The following is a 24294-nucleotide window of genomic DNA, read 5'->3' as shown; positions in this document are numbered from 1 at the left end:
TACATTGTTGGAGCTATTTTACTAATTAACCACTGAACAGGGAAAAAGACAAAACAAAAACAAACCAGAAATGACTAGGAAAGTTGTATGCACTTAAGATCCTGAGGAGCAGATAACTAGGAACATCAACATCAAGGAATAACCTGCATACCTGGCCCATTTTCTGCCCATTGGAAAAAGCCACACTGTTTTTCCTTCCCAAGAGGGCACACGAAAAAATTCTTTCCATTATTGGGACCAATCTTCAACACAGTCTTCATAACACATCGCTTGCCATGGTTACAAAATGGAAAATTCAAGTCAGCCCACTGCCAAAAGAAACAGGTTTTAGGCACAGTTTTAGCACGTGTGATGGCTGTGAATTCCTTGTTTTAAAACTGGCAAGAGAAACAGATCTATAGGGGAGGCCCTAGAAGAAGCTCTTCCTAGTAGTTAAGATAGTCTGATCTCTTTTGTGATCACTGATTTTATATTTTCCTTTAACATTAATTGCAACTGCACGCATTTTAACTAGTGTAACTTTAATTGATGTTAACACACAGTTTTCTTCCAATTAAGGCATTACAGTCATTGCTGTCTTGAGTTCATCTGTTAACTACCTGGTGGTAGGTGGCCGAGTCAAACTCTTCTCGGTCACATACACTCATAGCAAGGAGCAACGGCCACCAGTTGCAGCTAGGAAGGTCAGGTTAGGTATTAGTGCAGCAGTGGGAGCAGTTGCCATGGCAGATTACAGAATCTTCATCCTTGGAGGTTTTCAAGATTTTGGCTAGACAGAAACATGGCTGATGTCTAGATCTAGGAGTTTGCCATAGTCCTTCTTCAAGCAAGAGGCTGAACTAAATGACTTGTACAAGTCCCTTCAAACCAGCATTTCTGCTATGCATCTGTTTTACATCACACGGAAGCAGATTAAGAGCATTTGCACAAGCACGTGCCTTCGCAGCAGTAAGAGAAGTAACTAAAACTGTAAGTTTATAACTACTATTATGCTCTTAGTTTCAATTCAGTGTGCGAAAGTATTTAAGATCACCTCAAACTTTAAATGGATCATATCTGCCCACAATTACAGATTACTGGGGCAAGGAGGCTGCAGGAACAAGCGCTTATTAGAAAACAGGCCCTGAAGTCTTATACGTACTTGAAAGTAGTCACACCGAGTTTCTCTGGGTAGAGGACAGGTAAAAAACTGTCTGCCCTTGTTTTCTCCGTCCTTTCTCACAACTCTGAGGCTGCAGAGACGGCTGTGTTTACTGCAGCGAGGATGGCCCGCGCTCAACATACGAATATCATCTCTCGTATTAGCTTGAGGTTTGCTGTAATGACAGGTTACAAAATGACTCCTGTGTAATGTTAAAGGGATTACCAACACCACAGCCAAAGAATTTACTTCTCTAATGCACCCTATTGCACCTTTAAAGCTGAATGATTGCTAGTAGTGAATAGAGAAGACTGTGTGCTTTCCTTGCAGGTACTATACCAGTTTTCCCCTGCATTAGCCCATGTTCTAAACTACTTCAAAGTACTCAAATTAATCTGCAAAACAAAATAAATGTTACCACTGCTATTATACCGTCCATCCCAAATTCCAGCATATTCTAAAAGAGTATTCTGCTCTCAGTGGGAAGATCATCAGAAAAAGACCGATGCCAAGTAATTACTCCAGATTGAAGGTATTTGTAAGCTTCACGGAAAAGTCTCCCACCCTCTTTACTAAGAAGTTACAGTAATGCTCCAAATCATATTCAGACAAGAAGTAATCCAGCTGAGGGGGGCAGAACGGTGTTCCCTGAGTGGGATAAAGTTTCTTTCTTCCTCATGATTGAGACAGTCAGAGAATACCTGAATACAATACACAAGGCTTTATTTAAAAATGGTAACATGAAAAAGATTAATGCTCTGAAATGTATCTTTCTAATATAATTATAGAGCAGAAAAACAGTGATGAAGCCATAGTGAAAAAAAGAAAAGATTAATTCATTCTTGTTATCAGCTTAGGAATTTTATGTTCTCTTTTATGTCTGAAAGATTGCAGTCCTGCAGACATCAGCAGTTTCTTCCAACACCTCATTAAAACAAAAGGAAAAGAAACCAACAAATTCTTTGCTGTTTTTTGTTACAAAGTGTTTGGTTTTGGTTTTTGTTGGTTTTTTGAATTTTTTTAAATGTTTAAGTTGATGACTTGCTGTAACTACCTATTGTTGTGATTGATACTGTCTCATTTCTTCTTTGCACTCCACTGTATTCTCAATTACCCTGCCTACGCCCTCAGTTCTCTGTAGTCCTCTACTGAGACAGCAAGGAGAACGCATATTCATACAGCCTAACCTGGCTAGCCAGTCAGATCCTGTTTCAAAACTGGTGCTTCAACAATGCAAGAAATAACTTCTATATTTCAGAACAGACACATGACCAAGAATTTTGTAGCACATCATTAATATCTTTCACATTCACCCTGCATAATTTACCACTGTGAGGTAGTGGTACCTTGCACTCCCATTACTGTCATGTATGTCTCCCCAACTTTTCCTTGACAGCCCTAATGGTTCTCACATTTCTCTTAACTAGGCAACGGATGTGTCCGAATAGGGCTGTGTAAATAAAAATTCAGGATGGGTAGAGCACTGAAGTAGTTACATATAGGATGGGGAGGAAAGTTAAGAGAAAAGAGTGATGGGAGGTTCATCAAGGTACCTGTACAGAACTTCGTATCATGGAAGAATGTTGAAAACTGCTAGTTGACAAATAACTTTAATCAGAATATATTCATTCAGCTCCTTTCCTTTTGTCATCTTTCACAATGACTTTAAGTTATCTCTAAGCAGATAGCAACTACGGTGCTAAGATCACACAACTCCTTAGGTAGAACTGTGCTCGTTGACGTATTAGAGCTATACTGTCCTATTCCATGGAAATAGCTGGACTATGGACAGCTGTTTAGTTAACAGCAGTACTGGCCAGATGCCAAAATCAGGACTTTTCCAGAGACAGCCTAGGTCATTCAGTGCTTTTGAAATCTGAGTGTAATTTTAGTTACTCAAGAATAAGTTACCTCTGGCAGAAATCCAAAGACAACAGTGTCTCAACCCAGCAGCACAGTATTCCATTAATCCTCAGGGATAAAGTTGGTTTATGGGATTATAAAAAGACTTGTTTACGTTTTAGAATACATACCTGATTGCTATATTATATTGGTGAACAGAGGGCAGATGATCAGTTTTCTGTTTCTTCTGTATGTGTTCAAAAGCAAGAGGTTGCTGACAGGAGGACAAAGTCGTAGCAGTTACGTGTGTTGAGCAATCCTTGTCTGTGCTTCCCCCTGACTGGTAGACATTGTTTTGGATTTGATTACAGTTGCTTTTTGGAGCAACACACTGAGAGTGTCCATTGGATATTTGGGTGTCATTTCTTAAAACAGCTTTGTTACCAAGATCTGTTAAGACAAGAGTTGTAGTTCCAAATGCAGCTTTCCTATTGATCTTTATTTCTGTGCTTGGTTTTCTGAAATCATTACAAGGGTACTTCATTAAGTTTATGTTAAAGGCTGCAGAATCTTCAACATTGTCTGTCTTTGGAGCTAAGGAAAAATAAGTTATTGGTTATAATTCATCTGTGTAGAGTGATACATCATATTTCTGATCTGTATTCATAAGTCATCATACAGGGAGTGAAAAAGTAAATTTACCATACCATCTCAAAACCTGGCATGGATTAGATATAGTACCAAATTTCTTAAAATAAAAAAGTTCATGAACTTTTGGAGTCACGTACAACACGTGTTTCAAGATAACATTTACTATTGCTTGAATAGGACAAGATGTGAATAGTACTCTGTAAATGAAAGCTATTGTAGAATTAACCATATAAAATTGAATTTGGCCCAAATACAAATTTGGTCCAAATATTTAAATTTTTCAAAATAACCTTTTACAACCCCAGCACTGGGAGACTGCAGGGTATGGTACCTCCAGCAGCAATACATTATCCATTTTTAAAGTACTGTTTTACTATTGACACAAAAAGGAATATTCATTTGTTGGGTTTTCTAGTGCTTTCAGGGTTCCCATCCTTTCCAAACATTGTGCATGTCCAAACTTATCGATCCCTTACTGTCAGAGGCTTCAGAAGCAAGCAGTTCAGACATTTACTTTGCATTTATTTCCTGACATGAACAACAGTATGTTTCTTCACAGAATCAGAGGCCCACCTAGTGCGCAATAATCATTCCAAAAGAGTGGGCATAATTTATTGATGCCAGTTTAGTAAATAAGGAGCCTGTAGGTAATCTTTCCTGAGAAAAGGGCAAAAAGAAAAACTTTATGGGGTCCCTATGTGCAATCTTTGTTAAGTAGCTGTGAAGCCATAGCGTTCAAGAACAAAGTCCTTTCTTTTCTACCATCTCCAGCAAGTGTCTCCCTCCTACCTCTTCCCTCCTTACAAGGAAGAGGGAATTAAGCAGAAGAAAAATGGATAAATAAGGCATACACAAGGGCACACTGTCTCCAAAGGAATTCGCACTCAGAAACAAAATAAGAATCCCTACAGTTCACTCTCAACAATACTTGTTTCCAGGCTCCTTCCATTTTGCCACTGCTGCACAGTGAAACATACTGTTCCAGTGCATTCAGATTTGTTTAAGAAAGAACAGGAGCTTGGCCGTGTACTTAGCAAAGGAGCAAGGAAATTGAGATGTAATTGTAAATAGTTACCTCTCTCTACAGACTGAATTATTGCGGCTGTATGGCCAGCAGCTAACTTTACATACCAAGTATTCTGTCCTCAAAAATTCAAACGTTTCTGCTGACAGTAGTTAATTTTAGAAGCAACATAAAAGACAAAAAATTAACAAAGTGAGAAGACAAGGAATCTTAAAGTCTGAGAAGCGGGAGGTAAGCAAAACCATGTTAAGAAAAATCTCAAATACCACTCCTATGATGCAAAAATAAGTCTTATTTTTTCAAAAAGAATTTTTGTTAACATTATTCCACCAAGTCTAACACATCTTCAAATTCCAGGCCTGTTTTCAGTAATGGCATATAGCTAAACAAATGAAACTTAGAAGTACAGGAGATGGAAAAAGATTTTGTTACAAAGCTTAAAATAAAGCATTTGTATATTTTAAGGTCCAGCTGACAGTATTAATTCCAGGATAAATGTTAGTTGGTAAATCTGAGTCTAGGGACAGATTAAAACTTTCAGGTTTCTGGTGCTGATTTTGCAGATGAATTATGCAAGATTAGCCTCTGCTGGCAACAAGTGTCACGTAAGGCACAAAGACATACTTTTATTGATTCATGGCCTGAAGAAATGGACTTTAGCTACTGTAAGATAAGAGTTCCACACACATCACTCCATTCATTCAAAGGAATAACTAGAATTAAGCAGTACTTTAAAAAAGCATTGGAACTTATAAGAACTGAGATCAGTACCATAGTCACTTCTTCACAGGCTCGGAATTTGGGGGCACTTTGGAAAGTATGGCTCAAAGTATCATCAAAAGCTATGGGAACGTGATCTTTAATTCTGATTTCAGCTTGTATACTTTGAGTCATATAGTTAAATTCAGTGAACTTTTAACAAGAGGTCCTGGAGCCTACATAAAAACATTCATTCTTCTCAGATACAAAAAGCCTGTATATTTTTTACAAATATCTTTTCTTTCAGTTTTGCAGCACTGGGGCTAGAAAAATAAATAAGTTGTAGTATGCAGATTTTAGCCACTTCATTAAATAATTCAGTACACAAAGTGAAGTATTAGTTTTTGAGGTAGAAAAGTTTCAGTGTGGAATTGTTACAGAATAAGCTTTATCCCTAAAAAGCCACACACGTGCATACCTCTAGACTTCGTTTCTTGGAATATATGTAGCAATTCAAAATGTTTCTGAGCAACAGTCTTCATCCAAATAACTTCCTGTAAATCCCTCCACAGAGTAATTTACTCACTTTTTCTACAGAAAGTGAAAAAGAATACAAAGCTCCTCTTCACACAGAAAACAGGCCTCAGTGGCAAGCGTGTCCATTACCTCACTCATCCCTTCTTAATATCTAAATTTCTATACAGAAATCTGGAGAGAAGCTAGCACGGTATTCATTCCATCTTCCTGTCCCTTTCTAGGTCTCATTCACAGCTGCTTCTGCCCACCAGATCTAGATTGCAGCATTAAAAGCTCCAGTAAGAGACAAACAACAAATTTAGGTAAGAAGTCCAGAATCATCTTTACTCTGAACTTGGAGGAAAAAACCTAGCCCCTGAGAAACCTGACAGCCTTTTGGAAAGGGTACCAAAATATACTGCTTTTGTTCACATGGAAGAATGATAATTACTTTTCTGCCCCCCTGGTGATTTCTGTATCAGACATATGCTGCAAGCTTCTAATGAGTTTAAGGAGAGTTGAAAGAATGGCATTTTGTCTCACTCCTTGCCCCAGTAAAAAACAAAGGGTCACTGCAGAGGCTTGTCCATAGAACCCCACCAGCACACAAAGCTGGGAGACAAGACACTTTTAGGGTTTAAGACAAGACAGTTTCCATGATTGTCTGTGTAAGATTTCCCCAAAATCTGACTTTAAGTTAGCTGAAGTTATATAAATACAATTCACAAGGAGACAGTTCTATAGTTCTAAAAACTGCATCAAAACAACAATCCTCCCTCCTTTCCCAGTACAGGTTCCAGACAACCTTTCAATACCTTCAGGCCTTGAAGTCAAACAGGCATCACAAATTTCAGCAGAAGGCTTGTTTATTAGGGTACAGCGCATACACGTCCACTCCTCTTCAGATTTCTGAGCTATGTGTTCATTAGAACATGACCCCCTGCCATATGCCCAGCCAATTAGGCTATTTCTAGCTGGCAGTTTGCTGTGAAACAAAAGAATGATGTTAGTCTTTTGTGACGTTTCTTCTACAAATTGCCTTATACCACTATGTGCAGGGAGGCACAGGGCTAGAGAAGAAGTAGTACACAGTGTTATGCCTGCCTATCATAGCTTGGACAGCATGTCATGGTTGAGTTTGATTTTTTTTTTTTTTCTTTACCTCAAGGGCAAATCTTTCCTGGTGCTGCAGAAGTAATACAAATAAAAATATTTAACTGAAAATGGACAGAAAGTTAATAATTAACCGATGTACTGTCCAGCACAATGCCCCAGCCTCTCTCAAATTCCCCACCATTTTCAAGTAGTGCAGCAAGAAACTTGGCAAGAAAGGGAGGCTGTTTCAGTACTTTCCCCCCATCCATTGTACAGAACGCTTACTAACAAATGCATTACTGGATGAAGAACTGTTCAGAAGCTGAACTACAGAGAGTCACACAATCTAGCAAACAATTTTTTTTACTCTCGTTTAAACAGTCCCCATTAGACCACTTTGTTATTGTAACAGCCGACAGAACTGAAAACCTTAAAAGTTAGAAAGTCTTTCATGTGTGTCATCATTTGCTGGAAAGCCTTTTAACATTTAGGAGCCTGTTCAGAATTAAGGATTTTCTTTTTCTTTTTGTGCTTTTTTTTTCATCAGAAAGAGCTCAGGAATGTCCTAGCTGTGACTGGTGAGCCAAAGCTGTACTCCAGACACCTCTATAGTTTTAATTTTATTTATTTTCCTGTAAATTATAATACCTCCTGTGCTGATACACTGATTTAGAATCATAGTTACTATTTTACAGTCGCTACATGTACCAAGGACTAATTTTGTCATAGTATCCAAACACTGTTAGCATGTTAAATGCAACTTGAACTTACCTGTTCAGTAAGATATGTATGTAAATTTTTAAGTACTATGGTTGATAAGTTATCAAGCAATTTTCTCCATAGTTTTTGTGGAATTATGTACTTTTTGGAGACTTTTTTTTTTACTCCTAAGAATTTAAGCACTTCAATAGGTGGAAAGTGTACTTTAAAGATTCAAAGTACATTTGAATTTGATGAGGTAGCTTATAATGGGTATTTTCTTCATTTTTTCAGTTGAGCAAAATCATAAGCTACTTCACTTGACCCAAGAACCACTGGGTTAAATTCTACAGTTTATGACCCGTAGCAAGTCAGTCTGATCACAGAGGCTCCTTTCAGTCTTAAAACGTGAAAAGCTTGGAATGGCAGATAAACCACTTGAGCTAAACACACTTTTATTTGGTAATAGTTACTGCATAACAGAAAACAGAGCAGTAGAACACAAAGACCTGACCATTAGGATGAGGACAGCACAAGAAACAACCTTTTTATTTTATAGCTACCATTACCATGTTTTTCACTGAAATATACCACTAATTATTTGTTTAAAAAAACAAAACAAAACAAAAAACCCACAACAACAAAAAACAAACCACTACTTGTTCTAGAACAGAGAGAGAGAGTTTTGTTTTTTTTTTTTTTTTCCTTGCATCGTTTTCTAGTTATCTGACTCAACGGAACACTGCTGTCTTCCTACCCTTCTGCAAAACATTTCTCATTATTATTTTCTGAAAATACAGTAGATTGGGGTTATCAGCATGTGAAATATTTATCTTCCATGCTGGAATTTTCTATATTTGATCTGCACTCAAAGGTGATTTTTAAGCTTTAACCAAAATCCCTTCAGCCATCTAAATCTTGAAAGAAGGTTGGAGGCGGGAAAGGGACTTGTGTGTTCTGTAAATCTTATCTAAAAATATATATATATACACACACACACTAATGAAGGCAAAGTTTGCAAAGCAGAGCGATATCTTTTATCAGATTGACAGAGCTCAGTATAAAAAGGCAAGATTCTGAAACCTCAGATGAAAGTTTTCAAGAATAACTTAGGTATGTAAGAGTCTGAATAAGGTGCTTTTGGAACTTTTACCTTTTGACCCTTTGTGATATCAAATGCGTTTTGTGCTTTTCTGAAATAAAAGGAGGAAAGCTGCTGCTAGCACAATTTATGTAGAACTGAAAGTGTCTCTGGTGGCACACCTGTAGTAAAAGCTTTCCAAATCTGATACGGAGGAAGAAAAAAAAAAAGTCCTAAGCCCTACAATATTTGCTGTACTCAGAATTTACTGAAGTTTTAGTTTTCCTCAGTGTGACTCTACAGCCAGAATAAAATTGCATAGATGCACAGCTATTTAGATATTCCAGGACTGAAGGGTCTATTCTATGAAAAGAAATAGAGACACAAATCCTATCTTCCTTATGCCATTCAACTCAGCTGTGTGTAAACATCCAAGCCTATTATACTGATAACACCAAGAAAAAGGGGCAATTTTTCCAGAAGCATTGAATAATTCCGAGTACTCTGAATTGTTTTATAATTCCTACATTTGATTAGAGTAATAGCTATTTCATGACAGATGGGGCCTTTGAAAGAAACAGTATCAAAGAATTAAAGCTTTTAACCATTTTTAAATACCAATGGCCAAAATATTTTTCTTTTGCAAAGTCAAGTGAATTTAGATATAAAACGCACAAGGATCCATTCTACTTGAGAAGTGATGTCCTCTTACTGTAACAGCACTTTGAGAAGAGCAATGCTTAAGTGTTATAAAGTTACCATCATACCTAACATCGATAAGCTGGGCATCTGCCTTTTGACATCGAGAGCAGAAGTAAGTCATCCTGTTATTCTCTCCTAAACGACACACAGTGATCTTCCCATTGCACTGACCACAGGCTGGGCGCTTGTATACTTTGTAGTGTTTGTAGAGTGGAGACCCAGTTTTGCGGCACTAAAACAGAACATGTTTAAAACTCAAGTTAGAGACCCAGTATAAATTTTATGTCAGTCCTTCTACAATTCAACTGAAGCTAAAATAAAAAACTCTACGTAAACTGATAGCTCAATGACTAAATAAAGATATTTAAGGCACACTCATAAGGGCTATCATCTGTATTTCACATTCTTTTATGAAAAGAATTGACTTCAAATCAGGTATAAGAGTGTCTCGAATTCTCCACATAATGGAATAAAAGACAAGACAAAAAACCATACTAGCATGGTGCAAGCAAATACACGATAGGGACCCCCTGAGTTGAGCTAGACCAGCTAGATTCAGCACCAGTCATCTTTGACCTGGCACCTGCAGGACTGTTCTTAAAGAGCTGATGAGCTCTGATCAATGCAGCACAGAAAACAGAAGTAAAACAAACATAAAACAGAATACCAACACCACCTTCCCTCACCCCAAAAAGAGCCTAAAACACACCACAGAGCCAGCTCAGACCTGATGCTACAATCTGGGTTCAACCTTCCCAAAACCTAAAGAACTGAGCAATGCAGAAATATTCCAGAGATTCTGCAGGAGTCGGGTAGCGCCCAGTAAAGTTGCTCAGCTTCATCTTAGCACTGGCCATGCCAGGCAAGTTGGCTCATGAAAAGCCACTTGGCACTATGGCAAGCTCCCCAGATCCTGGCAGAAAGTCATATTAAATTAAGTATAGTACAAGCCCAAAGGGCAGAGTGACCTAAATAGCCTCCAGAGGGCTGACAAGCAGGCACATTTCATGAGACAATTCACATGGAGTCAGCACAGACATACCCCAGCTAAAACTGGCAGAAAAACAAAAAACAAACAAGAAAAGCCCAGCAGAGATGCAGCCAAGTCTGCAGAGCCACACGAGTTTCTGCATTACAATCGCCGTTCCTTGGGCACAGTTCAAACGATACCACAGCTGGCCCAGCAATACCATCCCAGCTCTGGCAGGGTTCAATAGCTCCAGCTCCATAATGCATGAAGACCCTTGGAGTTTTCCCAAAATACAGGTGTCTTTGAGCACAGCATATTTGCTTCTGCTGTGCTCTTATTCATCAGCCTCGCTGAATGAGAATGCTTTTGCTGGTACAATCCCATAATTCAATCAGAAGTAATTACTAATACATATTTGCATTAATAATCACAAGCAGTTTGCTTTCTCCTCAAGATTTCTCCTCAAGTTTTACAGATAGTTTCTTATTAGTTTCCTCCCATCAGTTATTTAAAAACCAAACAAAAGCAACAGCTTTTTACACAAACAAAAATCATCAAGAACTACCCCTCTCATTAACCTATTTTTGTTATGTTTTTATCTTAAAGAGACTTGGGGGGGGCTAGCTCTCCTTTAAAAGCACTTGACTGGTGAATACTTGCTAAGTATAGATTAAAAAAGTTTTGAAAATGACTAAACTGAGCTACAGAAAGTTTAACTTGTTTGTTTATTGTCAGTCTAAAAGCCCGCGACACATTTAAATCTCCTAGTATTATCGTTGTTGCAGAACTGGATGCTACCCTTTTACTGGTAGACTTCACTATGAAGTTTCGAGAATGAAAAGATTTCCCTAGCCAACAGACTAAACTGCTCTTCAGTGGGATGGGGGAAAGCAGACATTTAAGCAGACTATTAAACAAATTACATTTTTAGCCTTTATGACTGAAAGATGGTATTAGGAAAGTTAAGTGCCCTCCTCCTAGCCTACCAAAAAAAGAATTTTTAGCAGCACTAGCTCCTTGCCTTTCACGAATACCAAGAGAAACAGACAAGAATTTCACTGCTGCTGGTCATCTCTCTGCATGCAGCTTAAAGAAGAAAAACATATAAGAATTAGGTCAGATTCTCTCTTTTTCTATTTTGGAAAGTTAAAGAACAACCAGGAATTATAGCATTTACAGGGGAAGAAATCAAATCCTAGTGAGGTTGTGGCAGTAGGGAGAAGCTTGAATTTATTTCACTTTAGCAACCAAAAAAGTTGTTTCAGTTAGAAAAAAAAAAAAGTTGTTAGAAGCTACAATCTATTTAGTCAAATAAATATACTTGCTATTTCAAGTTTCATAAAGGAAGCCACATGAACTACCCTCATACTTCCCTGGGGCAATTACTAGTTCCCAGCTTGAAGAGTGACCTTTATGTTATCTTACATGTAAGTGTGTGCTTAACCTACATCAATTCTGACACGTTCAGAGTGACGTTACAGCTCACGGACAGCTAAACTGTACTGGCCCTCAGGCAGCGTCTGTCAAATTCTTCTGCTGCAACTGGGCCACGGCTGCACACGTTCTTACAGTCTAGACTCCCCCACCTTTCCATCATTTGACAACTCACAATTAATAAAGAGCACACAAACCAACATTCCTATTCATGGGAACACTTGTCCTGTTGCATGTTTTTACTGTTTTCACCAGATGATCACATATAGCTAACGTGCCAGAGTCAGGTTTTGGAGGTTTCTCAGAAACATGTGGCAATACCTTATAAAAAAGCAGGGTAAAATCACGCGTCATTTTCACCAAGTGACTTATATGCTCATCTGTCAGTTGGCAAACCTGTAAATAAGACAAGAATATTTTTAGAATATTATGATGCTAAGGGACAACAGCAGAAAGACGCATAACACAGGGGCACTTTGAACACCTTCAGCTGATGTGGAATTGCATTGCTTCCTGTTACGATAATTCTCTGACTTCACATTATATATATCATCTCAGTAAAACAGTTCATTTCACATTCTATAAACTCATTGTGTGAATACCAAACAATGTACTTTGCCTCATCTGCGTAAAACATTAGGTAAACGTTTCAGTTGTTTTCTCTATATTGACCTAAGAGTTCCTGATCACAGGAATCATGTGGAGTTAATTTCCTCATGGATTATGATACAACCTACCTATCATCAGAGGCTCTTTCCTGCGAGAGATCTTCAGGGAGATACTTGAGCCAAAGGCATCACAATTAGAGAGATGTATCAACCAAACACATTTTTGTTAAGAACTCAAAATTTTAAGTCACATTTTTCTTTCCTCTGCCAGCTCACATTGCAGAGACAATTAAAATCCAGACTGATCCTATGAAGAACTTTCAGAAATATGTTTAAAAAACCTTTCAGTTACTATCTTCATGTACTTTCCTTTACGTTCTATGTAATCTCAATCTGTTTTACAAACATCAGACTTCTTTTCAACCAAAGCTTGGAGACACATGCTTGAGGATCTTAACCAAAAAAATACGGTAAACAATGGTAGAAAAACAAATGATGCCAGCTAGTAGGACAGGAAGTGGAAGAAGCAGCTGTAAAAATAATCAACTCTACCACATAAACCATTTTGGGTAGTAACTGAACAAAGAAAACCTGAGCACTCTTCACTTTCCTTCATTTATAGGCTGACAATTTAATGGTAGTACAACAGGTTGCCAAAGTCAGGATTTGAAAGTTAAATGAATTCCCTACTAAGAAGAGGTTTCAGGTTGTAAGAGAGAAGGCTTAGCCCCACAAAATGTCCACTCTGTGAGGCAGGAGTAGCAGCAACAGGTTCCAAGGAATGCCATGACAAATATCTCCAGTTATAATGATAAAACATTAATTTACTGTCTTAGAATAACTTAAGAAATGACAGATGATAAAACAAAGGTAAGAAGATGACAAAATGTTTTATAAATATGTATTTACATTCTTAATGCTTTGGTGTCATTAAAAACAAATCTTGAGACATTTCACCCACCTTAACAGCTGGATGAAGACCACTGTCAAACAGCGCTTCATTTTTTATGATATTTCCCACTCCAGGTAATACTGCTTGATCCAGTAACACATCACACAACATGCGGGTTTGCTGCTGCTTAATCTCACTTTCTGCTCTTAAGAAGCTAAACTTTGGAGAACAGACATCCAAGCTTTCCATCATTCTCACTTTCCGCTCACTCTCAGATGCATTTCTGCAAGAGAAAAATACAGTAAGATTTATTTTTATTTTAATTATATGCTAATATAACAGTATGGTTTTAAAAACAACACATGAGAGTATAATAGAACGTTATATGCAGATAACAGAAACCATGAAAATACCAGCGACAGGAAGAGGCACAGAAATGACATTAATCGCCCCTCCCAAAAACAGGTCAATGATACACGAGTGGAACATGCATCCGATCCAATATACAAGAAATCATCCTCATTTTGTTCATATTAATTTGAAAAATAATTGCCAGGTCCTTGCTTTAAAACTACTTCCAACATGGAAAGACCATGTGTTTGGACCATCAAACATAACTAACTGTATGGTTACATGGTCCAGTAGTTACAATATGACAATAAAAGATATATTTTCTTAACCTTTGATTTTATTAGGTTAAGCATAACAGTCTGAAAATAATACAGTACAAGAAGTCTCAGGCTTGCATAAGCTTTTATGTTTTGTAATCTTAAATATGCATGTATACGTTACTTGAATTTACATGCTCCTTTTCACCCGAGAGCCTCAAATGCTTTAAAATCAGGCTTGCTATGTTATTTTTATTAGCAGTGAGAAGTACAATGCTGATGGGCAAAAACATCCACTTAATGCCAATTAGAACAATTATACCAATTTGCTTCTGAAAAGAAAACAAAACCACAACCTTGGGAGCATAAAAATTTGAAACCAGTAATCATCGCAGGTCCTTATTCTTGTCAAGGAAGCAAGACTTGTGTGGAAATTAAAGAAGCAATGGGGGTTCAGTATTCAGACCTAAGGACAGAATTAGATCCAAATTTCATTCCCAGTCTTGACACTATCTAAGACTATGGCATAGAACTACTTTAATTGTCTGTAAACTGATACAAAACTAACAAAATTAAATTACCATACCAATATGTTTAGAAAGTTTTGTTTTGTTTCTTTGTGTCTATGATGGCATTCAAGCACTTAATTTGTGTGTGATTTTTCACTATGTTCTTAAAAGAATGTTATGAAAATAAACAAACCAAGCTGTGTTTTTTATTTAGTTAGTTTCTGCTTACCTATACTCTACTGTCACTTCAAAAAAACAAATAGTATCCTCTGTGAGCTGTATCTCCAAAACTGGTAGTGCTCCATTTCTGTCTTTGCTTCCATCAGGATTAATGCGCATGGAACCGTTCATACCAAAGTGAATCCTGAGAAAGAAAGAGAGTTCTTTGGGTATTTTATCTTAACAATATTTCCAAACATTACACTAGTCTATTTTTGAAGTTATGAACTATTCTTACCTAACCAAGTCAGTATGCATGTACATTAATTCTAGTCATTAAGAGAAACATAGCAACAAACTATTTGCTTACATAGTGCTCAATTCCCAGAGAAGAACCCTCCCCAAGTCAAAACCACTGCAAAACATAGCAGTTTTCCAGTCGTCTTCATAATTCATTATACAGAAGTCAAACCTGATTATTAAGTAACACGCTTTTCTGGTGTATTGCACTTAGATACTTTCACTTGACATGCTGGTCTTCCAACATAGGTTCTTAAGTCCTCAGGGAAGCTGAAAGAAATGAGGCTACTTTACCAGACAATTTTCTGTTAAATCAGGCAGAAGTCGCCTGGTATGAAAGGAAAGATTTCAGTCTCCATATTGCCAACACTGTTATCATATCAAAGCTACTTCCAATAACGCCATAAACAAAGTAATTAACACCTGCCATATGTTGTTTTCTGCTTTTCTTTGCCTCAAACAAGGCAAAACCTGCAGGTCAATTAAAAATTTATAAAAGAAATAAACTGAAAAATGCACAGATGGAAAAGGAGTGGAACAGACTCTTTCAAGCATTGCTTTTACAGTTCACTAATGCTTTAAGAGGTCTTACATTTTACAATATATTTTTACTGAGAGCTAGTATACTTGAGCAAAGGACATGTTTGACTATGGTCTCATACATATTATTTATTACAAATTCACCTGGTACATTCAAGTCCTAAAAAAACCATAAGATAGAGGGAGTGTCCTACTTCTATACATTGTATATATTGGATTATTTTGTAGCTACAAAAAGATTTAACAGATTAAACTACACAAATGACCAAAGAAACACATCAGGTGTATATTTCCTTTTAACCCCTCTTCACTACATTTCAGGAAGGATAGGCATTTTAAATATTTACAGATAGGTTAAGACAACATTTCATTAGGCATAGTCTTAAAGTCAACTCTCTATGTAACTTCCTCATAGCATTTATTCATTATTTTTTTTCAATTTTTAAAAACCTGTGTCTTTCCAAAACACTCTTATAAGACAGTTCAGGTGAAATAGTCATTTCACCCACTTTTATTTTCAATAGCCATTTCCAGTTCTCAAGTGCCACGAATAGTACTGCACAGGCTTAACTAGTCAAATTTCCTTTTAAACCAAGCTCTGCATCTTGCTACCAAATGGTAATGCAGTAAATGCTTCCAGAAAGTTCTTTTTAAAGAAACAGCATTCACATTAATAGCTGATGGTTTCATTTACCAAGCTCCAGTATACTGCTTAAAAGGAGCATTAAGAATCACAACTATTAGCTACCTCAGTGACTTGTCAGTTCATGACTAGAAAAAAATAATTGAGTCATCGCTACACATTTATATTCAAAAGCCTTAAAAAATTTACAAAATTCCATTCCAAGGTGTTTTGTTACCTTTGATGTCCTGAAATAGGGCAAAACAGAAATCTTATCATTTTAATTACAAATAGAAAAGCTACGCTAATTAAACCTAGGATCTGTTATTCAGTGATAGCTAGTAGTAAGGAGTTGATGAATTTTTGTTGTTTTAAAGTAAAAAGTTGATGTTTTAGAATTATTTAGTGCTACAGAGTATTGTAAAGATCTGCTTTTATTTAAAACATTTTTCCCCATAAAAATAAAAGATTAGTAGCAGCACAGTCAAACTATTATATGGAGATGTAAAAAACAGTGACAATTCACATTATCAAGTTTAAGGGCCAAGATATATTTCCAGTCAAGACAACAGATGTCTTTCCTTTAAGGGATTTGGAGTCAACAATTATCTCTTTCTTAAGAATATTTTTGTCCATTTTCAGTTATGCAAAAACATATGTGCACTACCAATTTTCAGAAGCTTTTCTAAACAATCTATCACTCCAAATTTACAGTAATAGCACACTACAGAAACTAAACCCAAGACAATCTCTCTCACATAACTATCATTTCTATGCAAAACATGCAGTCCCTGCAAGTCTTTCCTGCACAACTCATGAGTGTCAGAGAATTTTTTTCAACTTTCATTGATTATTTAAGTGACTTTCAAGGCAAAATTGAAAAAAAGAAACAAAACAAAACAAAATCCAATAACCAAACCCAATCCTTAGATCTTCCAAAAAACCTTAACTTTCTTCAGTGACTTTAATTTCCTTGTTTAAATGGACATCAAACAGTAGAAGTACTAATTTCTTCAGAAGGTGTCATTGCTTATTTGTACTCCTAAAAAAAAAAAGCTTCTACTGCCCACCATGGGTTGCAAATATATTGAACATCGTTTGCTAATTGCTATCCACAACATGGCAACACTTCAGAAGTAGCCTCCTCATTTGCAAGTCAGGCAAGCAGTAGCCAAAGTGTATAAAACAATTTCATGGCCAGGTTATCTTCTCCCACCAGGCAGTCATTCACCACTTGAGAAAATCCAGGAGCATAAAATGAGTTAATTACCCTTCATGGCCCAGTCTTTCACAAGACATGTCTGACTAACATTATTCCAGCATGACTACCACCTTTTTATAGGTAATCTCAGCAGACGAGAAAAGCTGGTTTTGTTATGTTGAGAAACTGTACAAATACAGAATCTGTATATCAGTAACACTCCTCATGGCAAGAAAGTCCTATATTTGAGAGTTAACTTTAATAGAGAAATAATATATCCTCTGAAGGCATATTCCTTATTTCCTCTCCCAATAACAGTCCTGGCAGCCAATCTTAGACTGCTGTAAGATGCATTTTCTGAAGCCTTCCTCTACCTCCCCTCAACATCTTTAAGATGCACAACATATATCTTTAAAACAAGAGAATGAAGATCTTCATTATCTGATAATAAGTAACTTCTGCATCCTGCGTAGACGAGACCTTTACTGTACATAGCTTCTACAATGTTTCCAGTCAAATAAGTGACATGACTAAAGGGACTTCTTAAATACAGTTTCTAGATCTACAATAACTGATAAATTGACGAAACTTTTAAGCTTATTATCAAATGATAACTGGAAGTTGTTTTCATTAAGTACAATAAGTTATTGCATTGGCTAGAAAGCTTAAGAATTATTTAAGATCTTTCAGAGTCCAGGGATTATATTTTCCATACTAGAACTTGGCCACATTTTCTTTGTCTTTGAAGAGAACTTTTGCAAAATACTTACATTCCTTAGCTTTTTTCTTCTGATAATGTAATTCAGTCTGTTGAAACAATGTTTTCTTATTATATAAGTTACTCCTTTACTTATCCAATCAATTTGTAATACATGCAATAGTCATTTAAAAAAAGCTAACATCCGTATCAGTTACCTCCCCTGCCTTTTTTATCTTCCTTTATAATTTGACTTATCTTTTTCTTTTTTAAAACTGCTTTTTCTTCTCTGTTTCTATTTAATAAACAAATACGAAGCAAGAGAAACTGATTAGGACCATAATCCTATCCTTCACAAATATGGGTAGCTTTAAACACGTATGCAGTCCTGTCCTACTAGTTACTTGTATGATTATCATGTAAAGACTCGTATGTGCTTGTAAGACTAGTTGCAACTCTCTAACGCTAGAAGAAATAAGCATTAGCACTATATCTGATAACCAGCAGGCCCCTGCTACCAAAGATCAGTCTACAGATCACCCCAGGCAACTACTAATACATCACTGCCTTTATTTATCCAGCATGCAACCACCGAAAACTCACAGCCAAGCATTTTCCATCTCCCTCCTATAACAGCAGTGCCACTGGCAAAATATTATGTCACAGAATTGTAAGGTATTTGTTGATATTACCAGTTTTAAATGAACAAAAATCATGACCTTACACCTTTGTGCTAGATCAGTCACTAGGTGACAAAGACTACACTAAACATAGAAGTGTTGTTGTTTTCCCTTTTAAAGATTTAGAAAGATTAGAATTATGTTGCAAGTAGAAGGGTAAAAGAAAAGCATTAAATGCAAGCCTTACCTATTAAATATAAGGGCCTTACTTATGTATTCTATACTAATTACCATAAAGAATGAGAGGGGATTTTTTAATAATCCATTACACTGTGCATTTGGTTAGACTTATTTTCAGTTGACTTTGCAGTACAGAAGCATATTGAACTAGAAAAAGTAGACTAGATTCCAAATACAGCCTTGGTGGCTAGTACAAGAAGATGTCCCAGGGGTTAAAGCATATGACACAAATCTTCAACATGCCAACAAACCCCTAATAAGCTCTGCAAAGCATGAACAAACAACGATTTGGCAGTTTTACCATTCGTCTAGGAGACACGGTTTCACTAGAAAGTTAAGAGTTACATTTATGATACCCAAACCATTCATCTGCCAAGTTTCAAACCATACTTCCAAACCAAGGAGTTGTTAATATCATTTAAAGAAAGAAAGGCAGGCAGCATATATGTATATACACAGAATATTTTAAGTTTGGCAAGATTTTCACATGAGTTTCTTATCAGAGCAATTGAATCATTGAAAGTTAAGTACAGAATTTCAGTCTAAATTTCTTAAGGAAAGTTAAAAGAAATTGCAAGTGCAGTTTGTAGTGGAAGATATTAAGTAACTGTAACTGCATGCACTTCTCTCAGTTTTGTCCCTAGAAAATGTAATGTCCTGTTTGAAACGAAGCATTTCAAGGAATAACGGTCCTTTTCAGATACCTTTACGTGGAATCTTAGACTAAGAATAAAGCAATAAATTACCTGAAAATGTAAGTGACTATATCCAGTATTTCTGGCACTGCAGAGAGGCTGCTGAGAAGTTTCTCCCTAACACTTCACTTTCAGTTCTCTGAAACTGACGTTAGCAAGAACAAGACAACCCCCCCCCGAATATGTACAGTCTGAATGCATAGGAAGCCTTTTTCTCTCCTCTTACCTTAAAGCTTTCTGATCAAAATACATAAAAAGTTCTTTTCCCAATGTCTCCACACCCCTGTAAATATATCCAACAAGGAAATCATGACCAGAGGTTCTCCCTTCACTTGCAGCAGTCTGAAAACGAGTACACACACACAAAGATTAAAACATAATTTCTGCTATTTTGATTCTAGCATCAGTACACATTCAGCAAGTAGCTGTATGAACTAATTTTCCAACTTGAACAATATTAAACCTTTTCTCCTTAAGCAGCTATATCAAAACCAATGAGACTATTAACCCAGGAAGCAGACAGTCACTATTGCTAATGCTGTCGTAACTCAGCTCATTATTTTCTGAATTGAAACAATACATCTTTTTTATCAGGGTATTTTATGCCTTTTCCTTCAAGTCATGAATTCACAATAAGAGTTTCAGGCTCATGTAAACTAAACGGGTATAGTTTGAATATTAAATACTTGTTAGTGTGTCAATTCTGCCATTTGCAGACCTACATCCTTCTCCAAATGCCGCTTGCTGGAGTTTCTATCGAAGATAATAATACGCTTTCCATGTTTCACATAGGGCATTGTGTATTGCAGAAAAGCCTCCACAGACCCCACAGAGACATCTCTCTCTTCCTAGTAGCTGAAAGTCTAATCTCAGAAGATGTTGAACAGCAGGTGGGACACTACTAGAGGACAAGAAAAATATAATTGTGAGATTGAAGAAATAATCTTTTCTTGCTTAGCACATGAAACTCCACTGAAATTATAAGAAGGGACCTCTACAGGTTATCTGGTCCAAACACCTGCTCAAAGCAGGGCTGACTTATATCAGGCAGCCCAGGGTCTTGTCTAGTTAAGTGCAGAGTAGCTCCACGGATAGAGACTCTTGTCTCTCTGGGCCCTTGTTCCAGGGCTTCACTATTGTTGTGATGGAAAATTTTTCCTAATACCTAATCAGAATTTCTTCTGTTGTCCCCTGCATCTGCTGCCTCTCATCCTACTGTGCACTTCTGACAAGTCTAGCTCTGTCTCCTCCATACCTTCCTTTTAGGTAGCTGAAGAGAGCAATAAAAACCCAGTTCTATCAGCTTCTGCTTGTGCGTCATGTGCTTCAGCCTGCTAATCATACCAGGGGACTCACTCTAGTTTATCTTTTTCCTGCTGGGGAATCGAAAACTGGACACAGTAATCCAGATGCAGCCTTGCAAGTGCTGAACAGAGCTAAGAATCACTCTCCTTAGCCTGCTGGCTACATTGTCGTTAGCACAGCCCAGTATTGGGCTGGCCCTCTTCCTTGGAAGGGCAGCTAGTGACTTGGACACAGCTGGTATAGGACCCTAGGTCCTTTTTTTCTGTGGAGCCATTTTCCATCTGACCAGCAGCCAGGCCCATGCCATTGCATGACATTATTCTGTTCCACGTGCAGGACTCTGCAAGTCCTGCAAATGCTGAACTTAAGTTTCTGCCAGCGCATTTTTCTCTGCCTGTCAAGGTCCCCCTGACTAGCACCTCAAGTTTCCCGGAACCTGCTGAAATCTGCAAGCAGTGTATTCACTGTCATCAGAGCCCTAACTGCAAGGCACAGATATGTGTACCAGTGCTTCAATCACAACACTCAATCGCAAAGAAAATACGTATTAAAGTGACTCCGGTAAATCAGCAAAGCTTCAGCTAGTTAGTGAAATTTCAGAGCTACTCTCTATACAATCTCCCACTGTATTATTACCTTGAAACGATACACATTTAGAAGGTTTTATGGTTATTATTCTGTCAAGTAGAAAAATAACAACATTTTTTGCATAACATTATTTACTTTGCCTATTATGAAAATAGGAAGAAAGCAAAATTTTGCTTTCACAAACATAAACAGATCATCCCTTCCAATAAAAGTATTAAAGTAAGTTGGTGTGCAATAAGGTTTATTTTAGTGTTAAGCCACTCAGGTTTGTTTAAACTAAACCAGAGTACGAAGTGAGTGAGATGGAAAACTGACTTGATTTTTCAAAATATTTTAAGTTAAATTCATACCACTTTGGTATCAGGTGAGCCCTTACAGTCATCATAGTATGAACTCTCTTAAACTGTGTAGTCTTCAGCAGTGGCCAAGGCTTTGCCCATGGTTAGCAGCCACTGTGAGATCTAAAGAGCCCAAGACTCTTATCATGGTCATTTGCCGATGAAGAGAGTCTGCCCTGAGGTGACTTTTACTGTACAAAGTTGTGAACATGACTATATTTAAGGGAATTAAATTTCTTTTTGAAACCATAGGAGCATAAATCCTTACTTCAAAAAGCTTAGTCCTGAAAGATACGAACCCATATACTGCTGTTGACTTCTTAGACAGACATATCTTGAACCACATTCTTCCTTAAGTTGTTCTTTCATTGAAGTACTATCTTATTGAGCCTTAATCACAAACTCTCCTGCACTGCCTTTTATAAACTGAAGGTGGGGAAAGATTCCCCAACTTTCTGTCTGGAGGCATCCAGTATACTTACTTGGGACACAAGCAATGCACAATTTCTCACAGCTGAGCAAAACCAGGCATGAAAAAAAGATACCCTAGCCACCTCAAAACCAGAGGACTGTATCTTCACAGCTCATCAGCTAGGTCTGCTTACTGACATTCTAACTTCTCCTTCTACCAGAAGGTCTCACGAGCCCCAGCAGAGTTTTGTACTGGTGAATTATTTTATGCTGCCAACAGAAAAGATAAAAACTAGTAGAAAAATTACATACTGTGGACACTGACAGCAGATACCACATTCTTTACTTAAATAGTTGGTGCAATTAAAATAATTTTTTTAAAAAAAGGTAATAGAATTAAAAGCTTCTATTCTGGAGGTCAATGCGTACCTTTTTCTCATCATGTTTCATTCAGACTTGTGAAGACTTACAAGATTATGAAAAAAATTACAATTAGGAACGGCTGCTACAATTTTCCTTGTATTGTAGGTTTCTTGAAGCTAAATGATATTTTAAAATTTACTCTAAGTGAACAAGAGTAATTCTAAAAACTTTCCCTCATTATTTCCCAAACCCCCTATGTTTCTACAGTTTCAGCACCTCTTTACATGTCCGACCTGCTCAGACTTATTTATTATGTTGACGACAAGGATATTTTATAATTTAAAGGCAGAATAAAGACAGTATCCACAGACGACCCCCCAGACGACGGCAGCGGGGGCACGGGAGCTCTGCCGCAGCCGGGGAGGCCATGTCGACGGTACCAACCACCCTGTGCTCAGGCCCGCCAGCCCCGCGTCCCCGCACCCCAGCGACTCCTGACGGCTCCGAGATTCATTTCCTCTCCCCCAAACCTGTCGGCCTTTACCACCGAGCACACCCGGGAGCTCAGGCCCCGCGCTGCCCCTGAGGAGAGGCGGCTGTCCTGTCCTGTCCTGTCCCGTCCCGTCCCGCCAACGGCCGCCGAGGCGCGCCGCCTCCGCCCCGGCCCCTCACCGCGCCGCCGGCTCCGGCTGGCGGGGCGCTGCCCCGGGCGCTCCGCACCGCCTGGCCCCGCCGCACCCGCGCCCGCAGCCTCTCTCCGCAGAGCGCGCAGCCCGGGCCCTCCACCATGGCCGCGGGGCACCGCCGCGCGCTCCGCGCCCGCCCGCCTCTTCCGTTCAAATCCGCCGCTCGCTTGGGGGCGGTGCTACCGCGCCGGGGGTCGCCCCGCCTCCGCCCGGCCGCCCTGGTGAGCGCCGGGCCGTTACCGCGGGCCTGTCAGGGTGGCCGGGGTGCGGCCGCGGCCCCTGCGGGAGGCTGACGGAAAGAAACCCCACCGGCGCTCTTGATCTGCCGCGAAGGGCTCCGCGGGCGGGCCAGGACCAGCCGCGGGGCTGGGCGAGGGGTGTCCGCGGGCGGGTGCCTCTCACGGGGGCGGGGAGGGGCGGCCGCCGCCGGCCTGGGGGAGGCCAGGGAGGCGGGCCCGGCCTAACCCAGCCTCTTGTTTCTCTTCCAGTCCCGGCCGCCTGATCTTTAAGCTTAGACTACCTTTTGCGTGGACGGGAACGTTAATCACAAAGCTTTGTTTTGTGAGACCCTTCAGGGAAAACACGGTATATCCTTTTTTTTTTTTTTTTGTCCTTAAGCGTGAACTTCTAATGTCCTCAAATACCTAATGAGCTGTCGCAGGCTTCTTGGTATTTTCTGAAACACCCTTGCAAGTACGTCTTCTTTTAAGACTTAATGCACAATTGGAAGTTAATTTCAGCCTTAAAAAAGTCAATATTTAATAGGTTTTTGCAATCAGTCCAAGTTTACACAAGGAAAATGCTCCTTTCCCTGCTGCATTTGAAGTAAGAATAGGAGTAATAAACTCCATGAGCTTTAAGAAAATTGAGGGAACTTGCATTTGAAGGTGGAACATGAGACACCATTTTCTAATGTCCACCTCGTGACGCATACTCACATTGGTTGAAATCTCTCCATTAATATTATTTCTTATATAAACAGTCCATATCCAGTCTTTTATCTGGGTTCAGTCAAAATGCGTCTTATTCCTAAAAGAATAACATTTTTTTTTTTTTTC

At 38.4% G+C, this 24294-nt stretch overlaps 1 protein-coding gene across 1 annotated transcript; it reads right to left on the bottom strand.

The window, feature by feature from the left end:
* Window positions 1–131: 131 nt before the first annotated feature.
* On the bottom strand, window positions 132–23339 carry NEIL3 (nei like DNA glycosylase 3; the record flags this gene model as incomplete). Its single annotated transcript, XM_082314971.1, has 10 exons — window positions 132–308; window positions 1142–1316; window positions 3175–3577; window positions 6689–6858; window positions 9516–9682; window positions 12176–12250; window positions 13424–13637; window positions 14701–14835; window positions 19772–19887; window positions 23223–23339. The coding sequence occupies 10 exons, from the start codon at window positions 23337–23339 to the stop codon at window positions 132–134; spliced, it is 1749 nt and encodes a 582-aa protein (XP_082171097.1).
* Window positions 23340–24294: the final 955 nt, after the last annotated feature.

The sequence above is a fragment of the Platalea leucorodia genome (genome assembly GCF_965183815.1).
Source record: "Platalea leucorodia genome assembly, chromosome: 6".
NCBI classification, from domain to species: domain Eukaryota; kingdom Metazoa; phylum Chordata; class Aves; order Pelecaniformes; family Threskiornithidae; genus Platalea; species Platalea leucorodia.
The sequence above is the reverse complement of the archived record's forward strand: the minus strand, read 5'-3'. Positions and strand labels throughout refer to the sequence as shown.